The sequence below is a fragment of the Archocentrus centrarchus genome, unplaced genomic scaffold, assembly GCF_007364275.1.
Source record: "Archocentrus centrarchus isolate MPI-CPG fArcCen1 unplaced genomic scaffold, fArcCen1 scaffold_26_ctg1, whole genome shotgun sequence".
Lineage (NCBI taxonomy): Eukaryota > Metazoa > Chordata > Actinopteri > Cichliformes > Cichlidae > Archocentrus > Archocentrus centrarchus.
This window is the reverse complement of record NW_022060256.1, coordinates 6381197-6409149: the sequence shown is the minus strand read 5'-3', so window position 1 is coordinate 6409149 and position 27953 is coordinate 6381197. Positions and strand designations below refer to the sequence as shown.

Here is a 27953-nt window from a genome sequence, read left to right as displayed (position 1 = left end):
GAAAGTCATTTTAAGCAAGGCTTTTATTTTTGAAAGTCACGCCAGGAAGTGGTCTGTCCTCGCTCCGTGGGCTTGTCGGCGGTGGGAGGAGAGCAGGGACTGCGGTCATAAACAAACACACGCAGTGGTGTCTGCGGAGCTGTGCGGGAACACTGAGTGACTTTCAGGAACGCTGACCTTCTTCTCGATCGGCACCGAGAAGTCAGACGGGCTAAAAAACAAATCGGGACTTTATTCGACATACAAACAAGAAGCGCGGATTCCGTCCACGCTCCCTCCCTCCTCCCCTCCCCCGGAGTCGGCTTATGTGACACATTCACGTCCCGGCGGAAAAACGAGCGAAATATGACGGAGCTGAGGAAGCGAGGCGGAGGAGACCCTGACAGCGCCGACAATATCAGCGACAAGGTAAAGTACACCCGAGAGAGTGGACAGACAGCATTATCCACGCGAGACCTCGCCCTGGAAACGGGTCGGGCAGGTTGTCAGAGGCTGAACCGGGCCAGCTCGGCTGTCGGGTTAGCCGCGGAGCTGCGTAAGCTAGTTAGTTAGCCGCTTGGCTGCTGTCCGGTAATCCCGCAACAACCACAACACGGCCACGGAAACCTCTCCGTGCTTAGAAACCACCGTCTGTTTTTTTTGGTGTGAGCTTCAGGTCCTCACCAGTGGCTGCCAGTGGGATGCTGGAACAATTTCACACTGTCATCGTGACACAGACTCTTCAGTGTCAGGCTCCCGCAGGCTGAGGGTCCGGCGCTGAAAGTTGGAGTGGAATAATTAGATTACAGTAAACATGGAAAGATCGGAGGGCCTTTAGCTGGAGTTTAGTTTGCTGCTGCCCAGAAATGATTCTACAACCTTTAATTTCAAGCGATTTCACTCTTTTCTTCTTATTTATTGCTATTATATTCCAACCATACACGAGCGAAAGCTCCACTGACAGAGATTCCCATATATGAATTATACTTAACGATCCAGTCAGTTAGTAAAATAAATATTTCAATAAATATTTAACGCTTTCAGTGCGTTTGGTTTGTAGCTCCATGAAGTTAAATGCACTTACAGTACACGTTTGCCTCTGTCTAAAATCCCTTCCTGCTGAATGAATGAATGAATGAGAATTTATGAATTTAGGCTTTGAAATCGACACTTCTCAAAAAATTAAGGCAACACTTGATCATCGCAGTATAACACAAAGGCAGTTAGGAAGGTTGCTCAATTGTGAATCCATTTCATCTGGATTCGTGCAAGTCAAAGTGACAACAGGTGCACTGGAGAGGCAACAACAACACAACCCCCCCTTCCCAACCACCACCACCAAAAAAGGGAATGTGTTGCAGGTGGTGGCCACAGACCGTTCCTCTGGCCTCATTCATCCGGACTGGCTGTTTGTCAGTGGCGTTATTACTGCTGGTAGCATGAGACAGCATCTGCAGTCCATTCAGTTTGCACAGGTAGTCCAGCTCCTCGAGGATGGCACATCCATGCGTACCCCCCCCCCCCCCCCCCCCCACACACACACACACACACAGTTTATGTTTAATAGATTAAGAGAAAATTCTGTTTATGCTATTTTTCTTTTCATTTTGAGCCCTTTGTCACACTTATTGATTGAATGACTGAGATAAACTTTATTGATCCGGGGCTGTGAAGTTTATGCACTGTGCTGTTGTTTTATTCTCTAACGTGCTCATCTGCAGCTGTGTGCTCTGCTGCTGTTTAAATGCTGCTCTGCACTACTGCTTAATACCAAACATGGTCTTTATTTTAGGTTAATAAGCATGGGTTCCTTCTTTTTGTCAGCTGGTTTTCCTTCTGTTGTATTTGACTTTTGACTTGTCACAGTGTATCTGGTCACACCGGCAGCGTCTGAGCCCTTCAGCAGCTTGGTCATGCTTGTTTCAGCCTGTCTTGAAGTGCAGTTTGTTGCTCACAGCTGCTGTTCCCAGAATCTATTATCCTAATTTGAAATCTGAAAATCTTCTGTGGCTCACGCAAACACGGCTCAGAGTCATTTTGAGCTGCTTTTGCTGCTCTAGTTTTAAATGTCTTTGTGCTGGGAGTCACTATTAATGTTGCCTATTTGACTGCTAATGATTGGTTAGAAAATACATGTCGGGACAAATATAAGTCGGCTAAATAAACAAGAACGCATTGCTTTTGTTTTATGACTTTTGATTGCTTTCTAGAATATAAATATTTAATCATATACATTTGATGGTTAGTTCAAATGTAATTGCAGTTTTCTTATCATGAGGCCCACCTGCAGTATTTCCATTAGTTTGGGGGTGAGCTCCCTTTGGAACAAAAAAGTCCTTTTAGGAGTTTATCATATGCTATATGCATCTATATGCATTTGTTCCTGGTTACTGTTGCTCAGCCATGTGTGTTCAGTTGTCGTGCCTCGCCTCGCCTCGCATGCTCGGTGAGTGGCTGCATTCAGCTGTCCCGAGGAAGTCGAAACAAGAGACCTACGAGAAGCATGAGTAGACAGATTCAAAGTGTCACACAACACCCACTACAACATGATTTACTCTGCAGAAAGGCAGTGTGTACTGCAGTGGTTACTGGTAGAGATACATTAATACTGATGCACAGTTAAACTTGGCTGGAAATATTTTTTCTCATGGACAGTGTTTAAAAATGCAATAATCAAAATAATGTAACCTTTGGGAATACTTTGAAACACATTTCTGTGCGGTGTTTTCGTCCCGTACATGCTGTCGATGGGTGACAGTCGACCTTTAATCTGTGCAGTGATGTTAAAGCCCTTTCCTGATTTGAGAGGGAAATGTTGAGTTTCCAGCATTGAAAGTTGCTCCTGGCCTCGTGGTGGTTAGACCGGTGCTTGCTGATCTGATTGATTTTACTGTCACTTGGTAGGCGGTGCAAATTCAAACCAGATCAGTCAAAGACAATGGTCCAAATTTGAGTGCCAAATGAATGGATCCTGTTGGAGACATCCTTTCCTTGGTGGTGTTGCATGTGTCACAGCAGCTTTGCTCACCCACATTATCCTGAAATGTGCCAAAGTAAAGAATTTCTGTACAGCGAAAAGTTGCAAAGGATGGTAAATGGACAAGTTCTTATATAGCGCTTTTCTACTCTACCTGAGCACTCAACACTTCCACGTTCAACTAATCTAAGTGCTTTTATTGTTTAACATTCACACTCCAACACTTGCATCGGAGAGCAACTTGGGGTTCAGTGTCTTGCCCGGGAATACTTTGGCATGCCAACCTCTCAATTAGTAGGTGACCTGCCACGTGACAGAGCTTGCTCTGTTTGACATATAAACGTGTTTATTTAATCACATGTTTCTCACTAATTGAGTAAAACTGTGTTTTTTCTTTGATTTCATTTCTGTCACACATTGCTATTTACTCCCAAACACTGCTTGCAGATGTGTCTGTCAGGCATGTAGGTAAAAATATTGTCACTGTTTCGTATTGTGTCACATTTTTACTCTAATGAGACATCTGTCCATTCAGTCTTACCTGGCTTTAGCCACGCACTCCTACTGTCCACACACACAAACTTTACTTTGTTTGGTCTCTCAGCTGGATGGTGACTACTTTTAGCATTTTATTTTTTTTATTTTCAGCTGCGAGAGTGATGTCATCTGCAGCTCACCAGCTGACCGTCCCCATGCTTTGATTTTGAAATGTCATTTGTTGTTAAGCAGCTACTCTGGCTCTGACTTAGCGTCTGTGTTGCCACTGCGGTCCCAGATATCATTCAGCAGCATCTCAAATAAAGGTTCTGCCTGGACCATCTAACTCGTACCCACAGCAGGTGGAAAACTCATTCACTCAGTTACATAATAAACCCAAAATAGTGGATAAATAAAACATCTTATTCATGTACGCTCCACCGCCACAATTTGATTCTCAATCTCAGTTAAACACTTTGTGGTTGTTTGTGTCCTCTTGACCTTTGCAAACTTGGTGTGCCCATATTAATCTCAACACAGCTCAGCATGTTAATGGACGATGAGATGTAGGCTGGGATCATTTCTAGTCTCTGCAGTGTTGTGTCGGGCATGCAGATATCCTCTCAGTCACGACATAAGTGCAGCTGATATTTGATTAAGAAGTGCAAGTTTACAAATGTACTAATAAAATCCAATTAAGTGTGCTTCATTTTTTTTAAATGACTGTTTATGGGCTCTGAGAGTGAAGGAATATGGATAGTGACATTTGATGGTTCACAGCCAGCAGTTCTCCTTTTCTTCGGCGTGTCTTAAAGATCTGCTGACAGTGAGAAACAGATCCCTGATCAGTCAAATTGCAGCAAGTAAAAGCTTTGATTTGTCAACCTACTGTGAAGCGTTCCTAATAAGAAGCAGCCGTGCAGAGCTACCCGGCTTTAAAACTGGGTGAGTCAGCCGTGTGTGTGTGTGTGTGTGTGTGTGTTTTTTGGAGGTTAAAGGATTACTTTCCTGTGTCACACCCTGCAGAAACACCCAAACAAAACATGTTCACAGGAGTTGTGCTTTATGTAGTCAGCAAAAAAGCTTTTGAGAAAATGAAGCCACACACACACCCACACACCGCCCCCCCCACATATAGAGCATATTTATGTATTCACACCCTCCCTTTGTTTTCTCCGAAGCAAATATTTATTTTCATTGGTTAGTAAGCAGCACATACGTGCCCGGCTGTTGTTAGCTCCTGTGTGCTGTTCACACTGTGGCTCTCCCTGTTTGCTTCCGTTTACCGTACAGGACAGTTAGCAGCTGCTCAGGACTCCACATGACAGGTGACCTTGGTGGGCTGTCTGCTGGCCGGACGTCCCCGAACCCTCCAGCTGCAGCCGTGACGCCGGACCGTTTAACGCTCTGCTAATTACAGCTTCATTCTGCTCTGCGCTCGTTAGAAATGCTTTTGGACAGCAGGGCGCATTCAGATGACCTTGTTTATTTGGTGTTTTCAACCTCTAACTTACTGAAGTAAACAACAAAAACAGAATAGTATAGTAATAACTCTGTGGCATGATAATGTGTGTGGAAATCTATTTGAATGAATGCAGCAGATTCTTCATGCTTGGAAGTTTGGTCTCAGACTTTAGTGTAGCACTGGTTTGGTGTTTAGAGTCTTTCCTGTTTATGACAGACGGCACGTCCAGTCTGGTGTACCGCGTGATTTCTGCCTTTCATAACGTGATGTTACCAGGAACAAGGCACAAATTGACACAGTCTGAAAAATGGATGTAAACAGACAGTGGCCGGTGTATATTGGCTGTCTTTGGTTATTTTATTTCACAGTTCCACTTAATTACACAGTAACATCGTTCCTCCTTTGCGTTGCCGTGTTTACAGCTCACAAAAAATAATTTTTTTTTTCTTTTTCTGGTGGCAAAGCATGAGGCACCCAGATGGAGCACCGATTTTTATCTGTTATGACAGAGTATATGAGATACAATTATTGACTGTCAGACGCTCATTTTCTGTTCCTGATGTGCTGCCCCGGTCTGTGCGATTTGGGCCACAAGAACACTGATATTGTGTCGAGTCTGAACCTGACATTTAAAAATGACTGTGTGCTGATTGTTGGCGTGCTGCGATGTTAAGGAACGCTCCCACCTTAGAGCAGAGACGTCACGACACCAGAAATTTAGGTGTTGGTACCAATAAGTGATTCCCAATACCCAATATGATACCACAGCGTAAAAAAAAATGAATCTCCTTTGTACTTAAACATAAACACCTTTAAAAAAAATGTTTATTTGAATACACACACACACAATGTCAGATTAGTTTGTGGAGTGTGGCTAACCTTAGCAGTGCAGGCAGTGATATATTCCAGTTTATTCTGACACAACCAATGTGCAACTGCTCTCTCTCTCTCACACACACACACACACACACACACACACACACACACACACACACACACACACAGTACTGCAGGACTGTGCTGGTTGGCACGGCTGCCATCTGTTTACGTTCCCCCCTCACTTGTTTACAACTTCCCTTTATGGGGGGGGGGCACAGCCATCAATCAGAACTGAATCCCTGATTAATGTTCAGTGACTTTGTGACATTTCCAAACTAGTAACTATCATTGTACATTAATAAAATAAGAATAACATATTTAACTGACTAGTATTTGTGGTGTTGACTAACAAGGTCAGCAACAGTTAAACGTCTAGTTCAACTAGCTGCACGTGTCCCACCAAACTATTGAGACTGGATTTGGATTTAAGGACAGCTGCAGTTTTTCTTTCATAGTCGAGCCGTAAATAGAGAGAAGGCTGATGTGCAGATGGCTGCCCCTCCCTGAGCCTGGTTCTGCTGCAGATCTCTTCCTGTTTACAGGGCGTTCTTCCTCCCCGCTGTCTCCACGTGCTTGCTCACAGGGGATTGTTGGGGTTTTCTAGTGTTACAAGATCTTGTGTTGCAATATGAGACACCTTAAGAAAAACTGAAATAAAAAGGTGAAAGTCCTGATTGACACTGTAGACCTGAGTGTAACAGGCACCCTTTTCTCTTTTCATCCATCCAGCAGTATTGATTTCTCTAATGAGTACTTCACTTGCAGATGGCTCTTTGTGCGTCGTGCTGCAGAGCTGCTGACAGCAGAGAGCTGCTGCCGGGCGAAAGTGCTACTCCAGATCAATATTTGTGGTGATTAGCCTAACTCTTTGCAGCACAGATAGAGGGATGTGCTGAACTGTGCGAACCCACGTAGCTGCAGTACCGCTCGGTGAAATGTGTTTGTATCTTTTTACTGTCAATCATATCCTGGCGTCCTCCGATGGTTCCTCGTAGCCTCAGTCAAACGCAACACACAGACCCAGACCAGGAAGCTGCTTTTTATCTGCAGGACACAGTGGCTAGCCAGCTCACTCCGAGGAGGTCTTGCATATTAGAAGTTAAAAGTGATAAATGTTGTAAAATGGAACATAAGTACTAGCAACCCCCCCAGCCCCCACCCACCCCCGCAAAGGACAAAACCGTCCCCCACCCAAAACTATTCCTTAGTCATATTTGGATAGATATTGTTCTTCTTTGGTGCTCTGTGGCTCGGGCGCATCATACTTTTTAAGATTTGCTCGCTCTGCATGTATGTGCAGAATTCTACAAATTGTAAATATGTCCATCCATCTTTTTAGGTATTGAGCATTTAATTTATCTTATAAAACCTTCTGATTAGTCATCTCTGATCAGATGGTTGGTGGTTGAATTTCAGGATCCTTCAGTCTACATTTTAAAGTGTTTTTGGGCAACATAAGTCTAATGCATCCATACTTACTTACTGTACTTAGAATGTGGCTTGTAGTAAAAGGAGCTTTGAGTGCTCAGAGTAGAAAAGAGCTACACAAGTACTAGTCCATTAACCATCCTAAGAGTGGTCTTCTCCAGGATGGCAGTGCCCCCTTCCACAGGTCATGACGGGGTCACTGGGTAGTTTGATGAAAATGCTCGTTCATGTTTTGAAGGTTTCACGATGCTTTATGTTGTTGTTGTTTGTTTTTTTCCATTAAAACACGTCACCAGCTTCAGACGTCATTATTTCCACATCTGTCACTTTAGTGGCTGCTCTAAAAACAGCAACAACAGCAACAACAGTCTATTCAAGCAGCTTTGAGGTGAAAGTCTGAAATGTGGCGTGAGCTGCTCGTCACTCGTCCCTCTCGTTCGACCCCCACCCCCCCAGCAGTGTTGCAGTAGAGGTATTTATATCCAGGAGGAAGACAAAGATGACAGTGGAGGTGAGCTGAGCTGCAAGGACAGCCACAGACAGCCACAGACAGCCACAGAAAAACATGGACATACTGAACAAGTGAAATTCTGCACACACCACCTGGTGTGGCTCTTTTCCTGTTATCAGCTTCCACATCTTTACCTCTCTTGATAATAGCTGCTCAGGATTAGTCTGAAACCTCAGCACAGCCTGGACTGATATCACACATATCTGCAGGATTGTTTGAAGGGTTTGACTGTGCAGTGATTACACAGCAGTTGGTATACTTTGCTGTATAAACAAAGGATTAGCTGCGTTTGACAGTTAAATTAAGGAGCTTGAATACATTCATCCAGATTAGGCCTGAATATTGCAGCTCTGCGTGTAGCTGTGAGCACTGCAGAGAGCTGCTGCTCCATGGAAACAGTTTCTCAGCTGCTGACAGACTGACTCAGCTACAGCAGGGTGAGACAATGCCATCGGCCTACAGTCACTGGCCATATATGGGTAAATAATAATGATGAAACATATTTTCTTCATGAAGTTTGCAGCAGGGAACATCATCGGTGGTAGATGATCGTGTTTCCTGCTGTTTATTTACACGGCTATATGGGCAGCCTTTTCAGTGTTGGTGCAACATTTCAAGCTCCATATTTTTATTCTTAAGCCTCGTGCTCGTACAAAGCGATTTGCTCGCCGTGCTTTGCTTTGCTTTGCGGGTGACATTTGCTCACTTTCGATTTGCTCAACAACATTCAGAGGTGACCCTCTGATGTATTTAATACTCGCTCATGTCAGTCGGCAGTATTTTTCCCTCCCCTTGCACCGCCGTTTCAATCACTCGCCTCTAAGTTGAGAAACTGGCTGCCTGCCCGTTTACGCCTGTTGTTGCTCCAAGTTCCCTTTAGACTGTATTGGAGTAGCTTTGCAGTTCATAATCATCCTTATATATCATATATCGGGCTGTTACTGTTACTGTTTTCCTCTTTTAATGTCATATAAGTGCGCTTTCTTCTGATTGGCTGCCTCTCATAAACAGAAGGTTTGAACAGCAGGTGGGAGGGGCTTCTGTGCTCATTTCCTGAGCTGTGTGCGTGAGATGTCCATACCTGTAACCTTAGAGAGCCAAGAGTAGGAAAAACTGTCTGAAACCGAGCATTTAGAGCAGCCTGAATCCTGAGTTTTGGGCTCACAGGGATTGCTCACAGTTCTCACCCATTCATATGAATTTTGAATGGTACTGTATTCATACGCTGATCTCATTATTTTAAACTACAGTGAAGAAAATAAAGAGAGGTTCCCTTTAACTGCTGTGAGGTAGATAAAAGGATTATTGTAAATTGTGAATTGAGTTTATTCTCTGCTCAGTATTGAAAAGATGTTTTGAACAATCATAATCACAAACTTATTTCTACATTTAAAAACTAGCACATTGCCTGATATCTGACAGAATTGCTCCTGTTTCCATCTTCAGTCTGACATTGCTTTGACTCCAACAGATTTCCACGGGGGAGGCAATTTTAATTTTCCCGTACACCAGAGACTCGTGTATGTGCCCGACTGTTATTTAAAGTTGTGCTGTGGCTTTGAGAGTGCAGTAAAAGCTCAGTGTGTTCCTCTATTTGTGGTTCAGTAGCCATGCTGTGGGGATGCCAAATGAGCAGTGAGCACTTAAAATACTCCCGTCATCGCACACAGTTTGATAAAATAGCTTCACGACAGCATTAATCTCAGCAGTGATTGGCTAATCATTGGTCCTCCAGCAAAGCATATTGGGCTGATTGTTTTTTAATTGAGAAACTATTGTTTCATTACACAATGGCTTACAAATTGGCCAGCTTGTTGGCATGGACTCATAAAGCCATGCACAAGGCAGAAGCAAACTGGATAAAATAATGCAGGTCAGAGTTTTTGTATGAATTTTCCTGTTATTTCTGGCCATTAGAGAAATTAAAGTATATTTTGTGCCTGAGTAAATGAAACCCCGTTTTTATTTTCTACTGGGGGAGGGCAAAAACCTCTTTGGTGAGCGGCACCATTTTTTGATATTCAGGAAAAACCCTCTCTGTTAGGGTTGTCAAGAAAATCAATGCTCTGATACTAATCATCTGTAACAGTGACTGGATTAGACACTTATTTTGCAGCAGTATTGATACCAGCAGTCTTTGCCTCCCCCCGTTGATACACAACTTCACACAACCCCTGCACACAGGCAGACACACAGCTCCCCTCCTCACGTTTGAGGGGCCAGTAATGCTCCCCTTTCAGCTACATCTGAAGTTGCCATAAACGTTATGGCACGTGTTAGCGTTAGCTGTTTATCTATTAGATATTCTCAAATACTTGAACTACTTTTGCTGCTTTGTGATGATTGTTGTTATTATTATGTGACAGGAAACTGCTAAATTAGACAAAGTAGCTGACGTGTCTCAGCTGCAGTTCAGCAGCATGCAGTTTGTGTTAATTTCTAGGTTAAAAAATGAATCTTGGAGCCTTTCAGTCCATCTTATTGTCACTTGACTGCCGAGGCGTTCTTCCAGAGACAGTTTTAACAGAGATGCTTTTCCTTCCCTTTTTAGTCAAGATCTGTACGCTACGCTGCGAGATGGGCAGTGTTTCAGTCTCCTCATTAAAACCTGAGTGGAAATCTACAATTACACCTGTTCTGCCCTGAACACCAACTTAGGGTGAACCCTGAGCCTGCGCCCACTTTCAGCGCTTTCTCACTTAATTACATCTGGCCACAATCAGGGACCTCATTTCTAAACGAATACCTCTCTGATTTAACCCCGATGCTCTCACGAACCATATTTAGCAGCGTCTGAGTAAAAGCAACCATGAAAGGCAAAAAAAAAAAAAAAATGGGCAAGAACATCACTGAGCTGCTCAAGTGCAAAGGAGAACCTAATCCCCAGATGGATGTGTGAGCTGGCTTTAAAAATAGACTCTTTTAGGGAGAAGACATCTCAGCTCACCTCTTTGTTACAGGACAAAGCTGAACACCTTCTAGGATGTCACTCAGTGTCTGAGGACATTTCCACGTTGATCCGGCTGGATCTGGAAATACTTTCTATGTTGTTCTTGTAAATGAGGGCTACCTCTCAAAGATGTTTCAAGTTTAAATAAACTATAATGCATTTTCCAAAACAGAGGTTCCCAGGATCCCAGAGGTCTGTTAGGTTTTCCCGTACAGAATCGAGGCAGAGGGCATGTGACTGCGGATGCTGCTCGCTGGGTTTAAATCCAGATTAAAGATTCATTATCAGCTGTAAGGATGTTTGCTTCAGGGCAGCCGCCTGTTAACCTTGCAGCACCAGGTGTAGACTTTCAGCTCACTCATCCCCAGCCAGTGAGCCTCCAGCTTCCTCCTGAGGTTGGAAAAAAACCTTTTATGGACATTTCACTCATTTTGGTGGAATTGTGGCCGGTTTAGAATTATGATGTTCACATTAAGGCAACAAAATACTTCAGAGAAACGTAGAATTTGACAGAAACATTCATGAGTTCTCGTGATTATTCCCATTAAATTGCAGGAAAAAAAAAGAGAATGTGTGAATAATGCACCAATCACATAGTCATCAGGAAGGAAAAGTGCTGGGGAAAAAAAGCTGATGCCATCTATTAGCGTAAATGCTGTAATGTGTAAGTGCTTAACTACCATAATTTGACCCTCACATTGAGTGACATGGTGTGAAGTGTCACGAGTAAGATAAATGATGCTGGAAACGGTTGCCATGGTTAGTTTAACAGCTGATCCTTGTATCCAGAGAAGTGTATTAGTAGCACCTTCCTCGTTTAACGGAGGGGGGAAAGATGGCAGCGGATTGGTTGGAGGCAGATGGTGAAAGTTTGGACATAATAAAACTGGTAGTGAGATATTCTCGGTCTCTCATAAACTGACCTACCTGAGTCCAGGGTCAGAGGACACAAACACCAGGTCTGCACTGTTTTTCTCCTCCCCGGTGAGCGGCTAAACTGACCTAATTAAAGTGCCGTCTGTTCAGCCCTGTGTTGATGTTCTTAGTTTGGACCTAGTTTCCTTTTCTCTTATCACCATAAGTATACTGCTCTTTTGCCTGCGTGTCAGGTGAGGACATAAGTCAGCATTTGAATATCTCTCTGTGTTCTCGGCAGGAGGCTGACGGTGATGACAGGCTGGGCCTGGCCGGTGACGCAGAGGGAGAATGTGACGGTGACTCCAAAGCAGACACTCCAGATTTTCCTCTCTCCACAGCAGACACAGACAACACTCCAGAATGCCTCAACAAAGCTCTGCAGGGGCTGCCGCCCAGGTACACGCCCCTCAAACACAGAGACTCACAGAGACGGATGCCAGAAAATGATCAATTACAGCTTGTAAATTACACATCCTGGTCCTATACTTTCTCGTGAGACTCCATTTTAGCTCAACAAGCTTTGTCCAAAATGGAAGCAATTCATTAAAAATGAGTGAACAGTGGTCTGTTGTTTAACTGTAGGAGCCTGTTTATGATCTGTCAGAAGGAGTTAGATCTGCACGTTTTCAGATGCTCTCTGGGGCGATGTCTGGAGTGCTGCAGATGTACAAAGTTACAGAAATGGTTACACATGAAGCATTCGAGAAGGTCAAAGGAAGAGGGGGTGTTTATCATTAATAAACACAATTAAAGAGAACTTTATTATACTGATTTATATCATTATAGTCGGACAGTTCAAAATAATCTTTGTTGCAGCGCCTCAGCTCTTCCTCTGAAGTCGTTTAACCTCCCTTCATCTTTCCTCTGAGCCCACTTTCTTCTGACACCTGAAGCTTTTAAACAGTCGTTAAACGGCGTGTAGGAGCGAAGCTTCACAGCCACCAGAGACGTGCACTCTCTGTGACATCATACAGAGCCAAGAATTAAAAAAAAAGAAGAGCTTTTCACTTTTACATATGCTTTGCCTTGTTTAATATTAGCATCCACCGTTGGAACAGTTCATGTCTGAGAAAAAGGAAAAGCAGAATAATTCTACTTCAAATGTTCCTGCTCCTGTGAGCTGGCAGCAGAGGTACTAGTGAGTTAAGTAGCCATTCATATTTATGAATGTACAACACCAGTTAATATGACAAAGATGTTGTTATTATCATTACTAGTAAAACCCGCCCTACAGGCTTTGCTTATGTATGAAAAGACAGATGTGGATGTTAACAGATGTTCTGCTGCTAAAGGGTTTCTGAAGTGTGGGTCACATGACCTGCTGATGAAACCTGACGTGTTGTTCTTCAGCCATAATAGTGCTCTGATAAGCAGTTTTTCCTTTGTGTGTTATGCAAGGACCCGAGCAAAGTGATTGATCACCTTTCTGGTGAATTGGAGCAGAAATAGATTCTTACCGGGGGGGGGGCTGTTTGAACATGTGTTTATTAATGCAGTGAAAGCAAACTTGCAGCTATTCAAAAAACATACTGTACACAGTGAGTCACAATGTTCAGTAAAGTCATGTCCCCATGCAGGTTCAATTTAAATTTGACTAATAATAAAATCTCTCTCACTTTGCACCCTTTAAATTTTTAGATTTCTTTTGGTTCTGGGAGTTTGCTCTTCATTTATGGGCTAATATGTTGAGACACTGAAGCCTGTTGAAGTGCACTGAAGGCTGGACTTTACCCCTGCAATCAGTAAAGGAGCCACTGGCGTTCAGTTCTTGTACAGAAATCCCTCGAACCAGGAGTTCAGCGCTGTGGTTACACGAGGATCTTTGAACCTGTTCTCAGCACCTGAAACAAAAATCTGAAGAGGGCAGCTTAATGTGAAAGGACAGTCATTTGGTCACTTTTCTGTCAAATTTACAGTGTTTGTGAATCACTTTCAACGCAGCACAACTCTGAACTGAACACAGGCTCACAAAAGGTTATAACTGTCTTTATTTTATTATTAAATTAAGAATTTTTTGTCTTTAAGAAAAATACATTTGATTTTCTAGTGAAAAAGCCTTCTCACTCTTATTTTGAAAGTTCAGTAGCCGCTAGCCAGCTCGTCTGATGTTTTCCCGTCGTTGTCCATATTGCTGTTGTGGCGGTCTTCAGTGTAACTTGGTCATGTTGTCCTGCTACTCGATGCACGCTAACAGTGTTGGACTGTGGCTGCTGATGGTAGCTCTTGAAATCCGCTGTGAGCAGAAGAACCTGCAGCAGGTGGAGAACACCAAGCTCATCAGGGTGACCGGGCAGAACGGGAGCTGCTGCAGTCCAAGACGGTGGAGTCAGAGTTACTCTCTGGAGAGCTGTTTGGGTTTTTTTGGTCCAAATAAAAGTGCAGATAAGAAATATAAATGCAGTTATTTAAAAATTGACTGGAGGGTGAACAAGCTGTGGGTTCGTCGTAACCCTGCAGCCCACAGAGACGACGCGCTACACGTGCTGCCCAGGCAGACTCAAAGTGACTCAGAAATGATGAGGTTTAAGGAGTCTGCAGAGTGATGCCAGCCTTGGTGATGAAGTGAACATTAAAAAGTGTGGTGGTTACAGGTTAATAGAGGTTAAATACTGTGTTTACTGTAGCGCTCCCTGCCACTATATTAGGTATGTCTGAATGAAGTTGTGAGGAACATCATCCTAAAAGTGACTGAATGTCTGAATGACAAAAACCATCACTTTAAAAGATTAATGAAGCCCACAAAGCTACATACACCATGTCTGAAATGGTCTTTATATACAGATGAGAAGTGAAGGATGTGACCAGTGAAGGCCGGGTCACAGAGCTTAAAGGCTCACGAGGAGGGAAGCACTAATCTCTGCAGGGAGAGAAAGAGAAAGGAGGGGAAGGGAGACGAGATAGTGGGGAGATAAAGAGACACAGATGGAGGGATGGGCAGTGGAGAGCGTGAAGAGCAGATGAATGGGCTGAGCAGAATGACACAGCAGAGATGGATGGACTTGAAGGTGAAAAGAGAGGGAAGGGAGGTGGGTTCGGTGTGAGTGTGAGCACACAGTGCAGAGTGGAAACAGCAGCAGCTTTTTTCATGATGCAGCAGTTTTCCAGCGTCATTCATACAGCAGGCAGCAGACTCTCTGCCCTGCGTGGCTCCTGTGCAGCTACCTGTGCTTGCTACAAAAACAAGGCGCTGCAGAGGACACCGCTGCTTTCTATAGTTGTAGCCATGCTGGGCTTGCAGCACAGGTAGTGCTGATAAGATTGTGTTGTTAGGCCTGGAAGACTAGTTACCAATCAGCCTTAGCCTAAGCTACTAACAGCAAACAACATGTGCTAAACATCTCTGTGCCCTGTTTGGGCAAACTCACTCACAACAGAAATGCTGCTCAAATATAGCAGAGTTCAGTAAACTTAATGCATTTACTGAATTTAAATGGTCCTTTTACAGGGGATTTCTTTGACCTTTAAATGTAATTAAAGTAAAAAAAAAAGGGGGGGGGGGTCTGTTTTTGACCATAAGGCTTGTCTCACAAGGGCAGCGGCTGGTCCCCTGTCTGGCTGTCTGGCTGCACACCAGCGTGAGGCACATGGGATGAAGAGAGCCCCAGGCAGCAGTGAAATTTCATATCTTGGGAAATCATCAAGGTAGCTGTGAGCGGGGGCCGAAGGCTGAAGCAGACAGGGAGCGCGACCCTGAGTGATACGGAGACGAAGGTCGATGCAGGAAGTGTTAACCTGCTTCCACAGGCTCACCCGATGAGCTGATGAACAGCGAGTAACTTTGAGCTTTTCAGGAGGAGCGAAAGCCCGTCGCTGTAAAGGAAAGGGCTGTGAAAGAGCTTTGTAGTGAAAATGAATGTTAAAAAAATATATATTATGTTGATTATTTTATTATGAAGTCGCTGGATGCACTGAGATACAAGCAGGCAAAGCCACAAAGCTAAATAAATGACTACAATTCACTGTCCCGGCACGTCTCTGCTCTCTCCTCCGGTTTCTGACTTCAGGCTGTTTCTTTTTTTTATGACCTGCCTTTCTTTGAGGTCACTAGCTGCGTAAAAGCTCGGTGGCTTTAGACCCTAAAAGGTCTTAAAATATACATGTTTACTTAAAAAAAACACTTATTAAATTCAGTTTAGATGGTCCTAAAGGTTTTTAGTCACCACCATGAAGCAAGCTTTTTCTTATTTTCCCTTTCATATAAACAGATTCATACTGCTTTGGCTGCTTTTTGAATGAAAACTCAAAACATAACTTTGTTTTGTGACTTGAAGAAAATGTATATTAGTAATTTAGTTATAATTTCTAATCTCTGCAGATGGAAGAACTACTGGATACGAGGAGTTCTGTCTTTAGCCATGATTTCTGGCTTTTTCCTCATCATCTATATGGGACCTGTGGCTCTTATGCTAGTGGTAAGTGTTGTGATTGCTTCCATTGGGGGTGGCTGAAAAAAGCACAGCATTGTTTTCTGTATGACTACACAGAAGAAAAGTCATAGTTTGAATCTGCTGCTCATGGCTGAACTTTGTTCCCATATTTCTGCTCTGCTCCCATCATCTGATCTAGGTCATGACTGTCCAGATCAAGTGTTTCCAAGAAATTATCACCATTGGCTACAGAGTTTACCATTCCTATGACCTGCCATGGTTCAGGACACTAAGCTGGTAAGGAAAAATGGGTTTCACAACTGCACCTCCTTTAGTTATTTGAGAAGGTTCATTTGGATCTGAACTAACCTGTTAAAACATCAGAGACCCACCATCACACAGACTGGTCAAGGCAGCGGTGCAGCAGCAGATTTCATGTTCTGTTAGCTTACTTTTTTTGTCAGTCTGCTAACTTAATATATTTTAAAAACTAATGTCAGTATTTTTGTGTGTGTTTTGTGTGTTCATGAAAGTGTGTACTGAGGGCGTACGTCAAAGGAGCTCAAAGGTCTTTTTCTCTTACACTTCTGTATAACAAGACTTCTCTTTGCTACTTGAGGAGTCGCCCCCTGCAGGCCATTAGAGAAAATGCAGGCATCTTTTATATACAGGCCTGTTATCAGACTAATAATAGCTTTTATTGACCTGAAGATAACACAGGAGGGGAGTAATGGACAGGCATGCTTGTTTTATTGACATGAATGGGACAGCACATGTGCACGGATGGATTTGTTTGGGGAATAAGACAAAGACTAACAGCAGTGTCTGAACCAATTCCTCTGGTCATGGATATTTTAAATAATAAGTCATTAACATTACTTTTTCCCCACATCTGATTTTTTTGGTCAGGTGGCTCCAGATTCAGGTCATAATTTCACCACTTTTATGCAGTTTTATTAGGACAAAGTTCCTTCCAAAACTGTTATTGTTCTACATTAAAAGAATGTGAGCCTGAGCGCTGTTAGCACGCTCAGCATTATTAAAGGAAAAAAATACTGATGGCCTCAGGCCATCTGAATGCTCCGTCTGTGTTCACACTGAGCTGTCTATGTGGTGTACGAGTATATAAGGACATTTAATGAGTCCCATTTTAAGCCAGCAGTTTTTGTGGCAGCTACACTTCATTAAACGCTGCTGTGCTGTGAGGAAAACGCTGACTCAAGCCAGCTTCTCCTGCAGGTATTTTCTCTGTCTGTGCAACTCCTTCCTTCCCCCGTGGTGACGACTTTGCTCCTATTTTTGTTGCAGTGTTTGTTTTTTTTTTGTTACTTTGCATACGCAGCACATACTCCCACAGGACGTGACATTGCAGTCAGGAGCAAAGATCATTGCCATGCTGGAAGTAAATGAAAGCTAATTGAAACTTGCCCCTTTCATCAAAGCTATCCCTCATAACAACACACACACACACACACACACACACAACCAAACAGTGCAGGTCAATGTACAGTGGGCAAGACACAGAGGTAAACACACAAACCCTGTGACCTACACAAGCAACAGTCCCCGAAACACACTGAGGAAAAAAATGTCAAAACTAAAATGTAAAGAAAAACTATTTTCCTTTGGTTTTTTTTGCCTCAGGTACTTTCTGGTGTGCGTCAACTACTTCTTCTATGGAGAAACTGTTGCAGATTACTTTGGAGCTCTGGTGCAGAGGGAGGAACCTCTGCAGTTCCTGGCTCGATATCACCGCTTCATCTCCTTCGCTTTGTACCTCGCAGGTGAGTCTCGCCTTCAAGACAATGCAGCTGCTGTATCTGGAAAAACACCCGTGCACTTTGACCCCTCTGTTTCTCACTCACGTTTTCCCTATAGGGATGGATTAGATTTCACCTTTTATGCAGCACCATTGAGTTACAAATAACATTACTTTTATTAAAATGTCATTAAAACAGAAATGACGCCCTCGGGGAGTTTTTTGGTATAAACCAACTTAACTCGTTTACAGTGACATCAGCTCGTGTGTCTGCTTTGGTGCTTACATTTACTGATAGGACCGATTATTGCTGCCGGATGTGCCATAAAAACACAAATATTGAGGCGTGGCTTTTATCAGCAGACCCATCACACTGTTCACATACATCACGTGTGAAGAGAGACAGCAGCTGACAGGAAAAGGCACGTGTATAACTCTGGATAGTGCTAGTGATCAGAGAGTAAAATAGCTGTAATAAATTGATAAAAATGTAGCAAAGTACATTACAATTTTTAGCCCTATTTGTACTGGGCTCCCGTTACCTGGGGAACTTTGCATCAGTGGTGGAGGTTGACCTTAATCCCGTGCAGATGTGTCATGTTTGTAATTTGTAAAGTAAAAAGTTGCTAAAAATTGGACCATTTTTCACCAAACAAAAGGTTTTCGATGCTTCTGCCCCTCCGTGAACTGGCATCTGTCTTTTTTTTGTCTCCTGTGCTGGAAATTTCAAATGAAAGCTGGGCGTAAATTCAGGAGAAGTCATGTTGCTGCGCGACATGAGGAAAATATCAATGAGACGGCTGAAATGCATTACAGCAAGCTGTCTCCAGCATGGTCAGAGCATCTGAGTTTTATCAGGAAGTTTGAGTAAAACAGACTTTCTTTGAAACATGGACACAGAGGGGTAATCTCAATCTCATGCAAAAGCCCTATTTGCATCAGATTAGTATTACCAGGGGGCATTAATTAATTAATTAACCTCTGATTGGTGAAATGATATAGGTAATTTGCATGGGAATTTTTACCTTTCATATTACAGATATGGCAGAACTCTCGCGTGTGAGCTCTCAGCTGACGTCCTTCCTCAGTCTCAGTTACAATCAGTGTGAAAATCAGAATTATTGAAGGTTAAACAGCTCAGACATGTTTACGTGGAAGAAAATTGAGAACCGTCCAATCACAGGCATGTTGCGCACACCTCCCTGATACAGTGTACAGAACATCATTTGTTACATGTGTCTTGATATTTTTGAATATACCGTACACTTTTTGTTCATCCTGGAGTAAAAACTGACAGCATGTTGTCTGCTCTTTCACAGGTTTCTGCATGTTTGTGCTGAGTTTAGTGAAGAAACATTACCGCCTGCAGTTTTATATGGTGTGTATCAGCCAAGTAACATCAGTTCCTCAGCTGCACAGCTAACCTGCTCATATGCGTGCCCTCACACTGCTTCCTGCTTCTTCTGTCCCTCTGAGAGGATTTTAGAAACTCCTTTTACGTTCTGCTGTTACCATCACGGAAGGCTTTTTGGGCCGTGTTTGTTGCTAAATGCTGCAGCTTCTGTTATTCTTCATTAGCGCTCATGCACATTAATGCTGTGCAGAACTTCTGCAGTGACATCAGCTTTATTTCATTTATATGCATCTGCTTTGCTTATTCTTTTATCTGTGGCCACCTTTATGCTCCACCGTTCACTGACTAAATAAATTTTAAAGACTGAATTTTTATGTTACAAATTTTAAATAGCATGAATGCAGATATTTCTCAGACAGGCAGCTGCAAAGTGGAAGAGCCAACCTGTGCACAGCTTTATTATTTTCCCTTGTTATCAGGCTAGAACTGCTCATTGCATAATGATATTTTCAGAATGGTTTGTGCTGCGGTCTTTGAAGTATTTTAATGATTTAGCTGCATGCATCTACACAAGAATCAGAACCGTCCACCTGCTGCCAGCTCTTCTTTTTCTGTTGATGTTTTTCATATTTCCATCATCTGCGGTGTGGCTGTCAGTGCCATCCAGCATGTCTGCACGTCTTTCTTTGTTTCCACTATTTCTGACATGACCCAACTCTCTGAGCGGGCACGGCTACATTCCAGTGCAGTGACACTGTGGTGTTTGTGTTTGTGTTTGCCATTCCAGTTTGCTTGGACCCATGTGACCCTGTTGATTGTGGTAACTCAGTCCCACCTTGTCATTCAGAACCTGTTTGAAGGAATGATCTGGTAAGCAGGACAAAGAAAGCCCAGAGGAAGCCGCCCCTCTGTCTCTGACTATCATTGTTTCATATGTTTTGTCGCAAGTCTGTTCCCACTGTTGGAGTTCTCTTAGTGCAGGCTTTTTAAAGAGGCAGCACTGCATTTAAAAACCACCAATAAGGCTTTAATAAAGATTTCTAAGAGGAGAAAAGAAGTAACTAGACAGCAGACACATTTTCAAGCTGAGCCAGATACTGATTCTGATCTGTTGTCTCATCATAGCTGAAATTCCTGTTTTCCAGGTTCATTGTCCCCATCTCCATTGTGATTTGCAACGACATCATGGCCTACCTGTTTGGATTCTTCTTTGGGAGGACTCCACTCATTAAGGTAAATCAGACTTGGCTCTACGTTTCATTTTCTTGGGGAAATGAAATGGAAACGGGGAAAGTTCAGCTGAATCGGACTAAACCACCCCGGTGCTCCCTTCATCTTTGAATCACACTTTTCTGAAGACTTAATGGTCTCAGGAGGTGATTTAACTCGATGCTCCATTTGTAAATTACTGTCTGATTAGCAGGTTAAACAGGCTACACTTTAGAGCAGGGCTCCTTTGTGACAGATTGCTATCGTATGAGCGTGCAGTGCCTCTCAGTATCTCAGTCAGATCTTCTCGTGACATTTAGTTAAAAAAAAAAAAAAAGATGGAAATGACTAAAATGCTTCTCAGTGCTTCAAAATAGAAACTTTTTTTTCTAGTGGTTGATGTCATGGTGGCTTTGTCCCTCATTTATATACAGTCTATATATACCGGTTGTGAAAAATAATACTTTAAGAGACACTTTTGGTGGAGTAACTGTTGTTAGTGAGCACAGCTGGCAGGCCTTTCCCGTAGTTGGCCAGCAGGTTCGTGAACATCACCGCAGCTTTTCCTCCAGTACTCTTTGCAGAACTTAAGCTTTGGTGTCATCAAATCACATCGCATCACATTTTCCCCAGTTTGCCGGTTAACACCTGAACGATTCATCTGAGCCGTTCACGTGTTCGCTGGTAAACTTTGGTGGGGTCTGATGGAGGGCCTTCTCGAGCGGGGCGCTCTGCAGAATTTCAAACCGTGACGTCGTGCTCAGTGACTGCGGTCCCAGCTGCTCTGAAATCATTAACAACTTTCTCACTGCCTTCCACAATGGAAGTAAACGATTCAAATGAATGAATTCAGTCGGTATTTATTTCCCACTGTAACTGACAACTGACTCAGATCAAGTTCCTGCCCTGTTTTCCATCTTATTCCATAAGGTAAATGGATGTGTTGGGCTTGTATTCAGTCACTTCTTGCCATCCTTGATGTTCAGCAGCCCTTCCAGGCACAAGCTTGCTAATAACTTGCACTGTTAAAGGTTCAGGTATTGAACTTTAAATTTAATGGATAATGGATGTTTAACTGTTCATCATCTGCTGACAGCGGCTGCTCTACACACTACAACATTTTCAGCAACGTGAGGGCAGCAGGAAGAACGTAGATTTATTTTAAAGCAGTTTGTGGAGAGGCTGAGTGAAAACCAAACGTCATGTTGATGTGAAAGACGGCCTCTGTGTCTCTAACGCCCCGCAGCTCTCACCCAAGAAGACCTGGGAGGGTTTCATCGGAGGCTTCTTCTCCACTGTGGTCTTTGGCTTCATTGTGAGTACACTTCATTTTTAGTCAGAGTAATGTGAAGCATTATTGGTTGAATGGCAGTCAGGATCATAATCACCTTTTTTCAGCCTGTTTGCATTGTTTTGATCACATTTGTAGCAGGTGGTAATTTCCAGAGGTGGAGGCTGATGTTTTCTCTGTGCTTGGTTGTCCCTCAGCTGGCCTGCCTCCTCGCTCAGTTTCAGTACTTCGTGTGTCCCGTGGGCTTCAACAGTGAGACGAACTGCTTCACAGTTGAATGCGAGCGTTCTGATATCTTTGTGATGCAGGAGTACACGCTTCCCACTGTGCTACAAAACACACTAAGATGGGTAAGACCCTGTTCTCCTCTTTCCTCAGAGGTCATTCAAAAATATCTTTTCAGTATTTCAGAAATGGCAAAAGCATGCTGTTAGTTTAAACACATGCATTACTGTACTGCAAATGTCTCACTTTGCTTTAGCATCATTTGGGTTCTCTCTCCTGTGCACACATCTGTTATGCTCATTTCCAGCTCATTTGAATTCGTGGACTCTGGATTAGCTTTGCATAATGCATAGATTAAAATGGCCTTGATGAAATTACATTTCAATATTTGCTGTATCTCTTCTCGTCTCCCTTTCAGAAAACCGTCAACCTGTATCCCTTCGCGATCCACAGCATCTTCCTCTCATCCTTTGCATCCCTCATCGGACCGTTTGGCGGCTTCTTTGCCAGTGGTTTCAAGCGAGCATTCAAAATCAAAGTAAAGAGCATCTCGGTTTCTTCTTCATAGGCTGACTGTTGTTTATCGATGTTTGTCAGGAGGATTACTCAAAAACTGCCAGGCCAAATGTCGTGAAACTTCATCTGGGTGTGGAGCATGGTCAGAGAAGGAATGCATCCCCTTTTTTTAAATTCTGAGATGATGTGCTCTCTGGGTACCTGTGCAGCTTTATCTCCTTTCCTCTCTTTTTCAACAAGAGTGATATGGAAAAAAGAAAAAAAAAAGAGCAAAATCAACAAGAGGGCAAACACTTTTTGCATATTTATCACACTCATATGTTTCAGATCATCAAACAAATGTTAACGTGAGACAAAGATAACCAGAGTAAATACAAAATGCCGGCCTGATTACTGACAGACCTGCTGAATCGAGAAAACGCTTTAAACAGAAGCTGCCTGACAAAGTGAAGCTAAAACATCTCAAAAACCAACACATCATGCCACAATCCAAAGAAACTCAAACAGCTGAGAAACAAAGTATTTCATATCTTATTCTGAAAGGGTTACAGAAAACTGTCTAAGGCTTTGGGACTCCTCCAGCGACCCACAGTCAGAGCCGTTATCCACAAATGGAGAAAAATTGGAACAGTGGGGAACCTTCCCAGGAGTGGCCGGGCTACCAAAATTTCTCCAAGAGCGCATGGACGTCTCATCCAGGAGGTCACAGAATAACCCAGAACAACATCTGAAGAACTGCAGGCCCCACGTGCCTCAGGTCAGAGTTCATGATTCAACTATAAAAAAAGAGACCAGGCAAAAATGGCCTCCGTGGGAGAGCTCCGAGGAGAACACGACTGCTGACCAACAAGAACACAGAGGTTCATCTCCCCAAGACTTTTTGGAAAATATTCGGTGGTCTGACGAGACAAAAGTTGAACTTTTTGGAAGGTTTGAATCTGGTTAGATCATTTCATAAAAAGAGCGTCATACCAACAGTTAAACTTTGCTGTAATTGATGGAACCATGAATTCTGCTCTCGACCATAAAATCCTGGAGGATGTACGGCCATCCGTGCATGTCCTGAAGCACAGGCACACTTGGGTCATGCAGCAGGACAGCAATCTGAAACACACCACCAAGCCCACCTGTGAACGGCTAAAAATGAAGGTGTTGGAGTGGCCTAGTCAAAGTCTGGACTTTAATTCAACTGAGATGCTTTGGCACGACCTTAAACAGGCCGTTCATGCTGGAAAGCCCTTCAGAGTGGCTGAACTAAAACAAAAGCAGAGTGGGCTGAAATTCCTCCACAGCGATGTGAAAGACTCATCGCCAGTTATTGGAAAAGCTTGATTGCTGTTCTTGATACCAAGGGTGGCACAACCAGTTATCAGGTTCAGGTGACACTTACTTTTTCACACAGGGTGAGGTCTGGATACTTTTTTTAATGTAAATAAAATGCAGTTTGTATTTAATCGGGTCATCTTTGTCTAATATTGCAGTTTGTTTGACGATCTGAAAGCAAGGGGGCAGATGCGTTTGCACTGCACTGCACATACAGTTGTACTTCTTTGGTTTAGCACTTCCTGCTCGATGCAGTTTTATGTTCAGTGTTGATCAGGTGAGATTAAAGTGCTGTAGAGGCACTTAGCTGACCGGAGCGCCGCCTCACTGTCACAGAAGCTTCAGAGAGACGTTTGAAATGTTGCAGAAACTGGTCGGACCGCTTCAGCTTCAGTGTTTACTCACTGAGATTCTGCTGGAAGTGGCAGGAAGCTCAGCATTGTTTTCCTCAGTCGCTCACACATTCATTACTGCAGGCTGTCGAGGTAAACTGTGGCCACCGGTCTGCCGCCAGCGGTCCCTGAGCGCCACCAGTGCTGTCACTTGGGCTTAAGCACTCAAACAACTCAGCCACAGAATGTGTGCGGTGTCGCTGCTCCTGGACGTCTGTGTGGCACCTAAAGTGTTTGGCAAGGAATCTTTGAAAAATAGCCTTCGTTCCTCACTCTGTAGTTGTTACTTGATGAAAGCCAATAGATTTCAAAGAGATGAGTCAATAATCAGGCTACAACATATTTCTGTAACTACATACACAGCTCGGTTGTTATGACCTGCTCTCTCTCTTCTCCTTAAGGACTTTGCCAACACCATCCCTGGCCATGGCGGTATCATGGACCGTTTCGACTGTCAGTACCTGATGGCCACCTTCACGCACGTCTATATTGCCAGCTTCATCAGGTGAGATCAGGTTCAAATGGAGATTGGAGGCAGTGTTAATCAGTTCTCATGAAGGAACTTTGAATCCCCTCCAAATGTTCAAAAGAGCTACCAGTACAATGATGACCTCAATACATTATAAATAATTTTGAATTGATTTTTATTGTCAATTTTTATTCACAAACGGCTCAGACACAGTGTGAAGATAAACTTTGATGCTCGTGCTCTGAGTAGTTTTGACAAACTGGTTTAAATCATTCCAGATGTCAAAGGACGGTTTGAGAAACCAATGACTTTTTCACATCAAGCTAACATGCCTTCAAGATATGACATTTTATCATAGATTGTGTGAAAAGGTCTGAAAAATGAAGCTAATGAGAACGTCAAGCAAAAATATTGTTTGTTGGGACCTATTCTTCAAACGATGCCCTCCAACCAAACAGCACCCAGATGGCAGCACTTAGTTGTAGCTGATCTGTGATACTCTAGCATTCCCTCGCAGTGGTGTAAAAATATGGAAGCACCAAAAACTGCAGTTCCTCTACTGGCCACTTGAGGCTCCAAAAACAGGTAGCTCCTCATAGGCCCTCAGAGGTAACCTGTCAGATTTTACAGCTTTAAAAAGTGTTTCTACAGCCTGCTACAAAAACTGCTTTGGCCTCTCTTCTGGCACCAAAAAGAAATCCAACATGGCAGTGGAGTCCAAAACACGAGTGACATCATGGCGCTTGTGTTCATCTGGCCAGCAGGTTTGAAAGTTGAGTTTTGTAAAAGTCAGCAGGAAGATTATGGTTCCATTTAGAGTAAAGCTGATAATAAAGCAGGGTATGCTAAAGGACAGACCTAACTTACGGTTGATAAGTCGGTGCTACACGAGCATGCCGTGTCTCCGTTTCACAGTCAGACTCACCCCTCGCTCATCACAGCTAGTTTCAGAATACCAAAATGACAACGACAAAATGCTCAGCTCAAACCGGTGGCTACATCCATCTTTTATATACAGTCTATATATTTCAATCTTCAAGAAAGTTTAATTTTCTGTAGCTGATAAATTCCTTTTATGTGGTGGTTACCGTCGTGGTTAGTGGGTTTTTTTTGGATCACTGAAAGAAAGGAAAGATTGAAGGTCTCTGGGTTTGTTTTGCTTTAATTGTCAAACTTAATTTTTTTTCCTCTTTCAGAGGTCCGAACCCCAGCAAGGTGCTGCAGCAGCTGCTGCTGCTTCAGCCTGAACAGCAGCTCACTATTTTCCACAATCTGCAGTCCCACCTGAGAGACCGGGGGATGCTCCCAGCTGCTGCCGCCCAGGCCGAGTGACAGAGCGCCACCTCCACAAGGCGATGACCGGGGAGTGTGTGAGATGGTTGTCAAAGTTGGTGTAAGCATGTACACACAGGCACGCATGCAGAACGGCTGTATGGTATGTGTGGTTTCAGGCGTCTGTCGGCGCATCCATCGTCATCCTGCCGGCTCTTTATTCAACTTCCAACCAGCTCAGAATCCCAACTTTGAACCTGAGGTGGCTCTCCAGACTGCAAGGAATCATCTAGTAGGACACAAACTAAAACAAAAAGAAAAATAGGTGGCTGCGCCGCTTTCCACTTGGACTGGCATCAGCTACAACACGCTTCACAAGTGAACGGGCAGTCGTCATCCTAAAAGCATACACACTGAAGATGACTGTAAAGCACACACAGCTTTCTCAGCGGACGGTCGACGTGCAGATTCGCCGTGGACGGCAGTTATTGCACTGACTTTAGATTTTAAAATGGATTTAAGAAGCTTTTACCAGCAGAAACTGGGCCCAAAGTGTTGTGCACGTGGACCTGAGCTGCAACAAACAGACTGTCTCTCCGGGTGTGGGTGAAGTGATGCAGCATACTGTAGAGACTGTTTTATAGGCATAATAAAAAGATGTAGCATGTAGTCTAGTCCTGTTGAGGGCTACAGCTAAATGAAGCCATGCTTATCCTCCACTTCCACAACATTTAGCTTTTAGGTTTCTGACTAAATCTAAAATAACTTGCACAATAATAGTCACCTGACTGTAGGCATGTTAACACAGAAAGTAGAGCATCAGCTGCACACTCAGATTAATGTGTTGTACATAAGTCTACTGAAACTATTTAGCTGAATAAATGCATATAATATATTACTACTTTATGTGACCTGCTGCAGGAAAAGAAATACTTTTAAGCTATGAGAAATGCTATAAAAAAGAAAGAAAGATGTAACTCATTTGTAGCTTTTAGCATGAAGACATTTAGATTTTTAACAGGTAGCAGTGTAGAGGTGTTCTGGGTGAACCTTTGCTAGAGATTGTAAAAAAACAAAACAGAAAAAAAACAACTTAATAATTTAAAGGATTAGGTTGAGCAGTGATTTGTGGGAAATGTAGTCACTGGTTTTCTTTCTTTGAGCTGTTAAAAAGATCAGTAACAATGTCCTGTCTGTACCCGTACAGAGAAATACACTACAAAAAATACAAATATACAAAGATCAGTGTAAGTGGCAGCAAACATAAACACAAAAACAACTGTCACACGTGGCCACAACAGGAGCCGTTTCAGACAGACTTCTGTCCTGAATTCAGTCCCTTTGTTCAGGCTGCTCCTGGTTTAGAGTGGGCCCTTTGGAGGTGAGCACACATGGAAGGCAATGATAAATGCACAGCTTAATTAATTATTATAAGTCTGTGCATTTTTCCATTCCATCTATTCCATAAGAAAGAGGCAGCATATTTATACTGAAATCATTGCGCCTTCATTTTCAGCTCGGCTGATTGTTGCGGTAACTTTGCTCTCACTCTAGGACCAAATTATGGAACTATGTTTAACTCTGCAGAGGAGCTTTTTTATTTGTCTGTTTAGCAGTTTTGGATTTACATTCAGATGTAAGCAGAGGTGGGGTTTGGCTTTTGGAGTCAGTCCAGATCTGGACCCACGATTAAATCATGGTGAGATCGAGAAAAATATTATATCACAGCTGCACAAATGCAAATAAGAAAAACTAGGAGACATCCTGATGTTCAAGAAAATGTCACAGAATAATAATAATAATCCCCATCCTGAAATCCTGGATCCACAAACACATTCATGCATGAGGGGGAAGTCGTTTCCGTCCTCGGCTGACGTGTGGATCGGCTCTTTTTTCTCTCTCCTATTTCCTGTCTGTCTCCCTGTTAATGAATCACATGGAGACCAACTCTGAGTTGGTGGAAACCTGCTGCGGCCTGCAGAGCCGCCCTGATCTCTGTACTGGAAACCTCTTTACTGAGAGGCGTTAAACCGAGTCTGAGTTCTTGCTCAGGCTCTGAATGCACAAATTCATAATTTAATCTTTACCTCAAACTCTTGGAAAGAAACCAGATGAGCTCGTTTCCCAAAATGTGAAACTGTTTCCTTCAACCAGTGATTTTAGTTGCACTGTGATGATGGTGATGGTGGTGA

The 27953-nt window shown here is 43.2% G+C and overlaps 1 protein-coding gene across 1 annotated transcript; it reads left to right on the top strand.

The window, feature by feature from the left end:
* Positions 1–91: 91 nt before the first annotated feature.
* cds1 (CDP-diacylglycerol synthase (phosphatidate cytidylyltransferase) 1) lies at positions 92–27953 on the top strand. Its single transcript, XM_030723565.1, has 13 exons — positions 92–408; positions 11823–11980; positions 15900–15996; positions 16151–16248; positions 17596–17735; positions 19030–19088; positions 19852–19934; positions 20210–20297; positions 21520–21588; positions 21762–21914; positions 22208–22327; positions 24422–24525; positions 25686–27953. The coding sequence occupies exons 1-13, from the start codon at positions 346–348 to the stop codon at positions 25819–25821; spliced, it is 1368 nt and encodes a 455-aa protein (XP_030579425.1). The 5' UTR covers positions 92–345; the 3' UTR covers positions 25822–27953.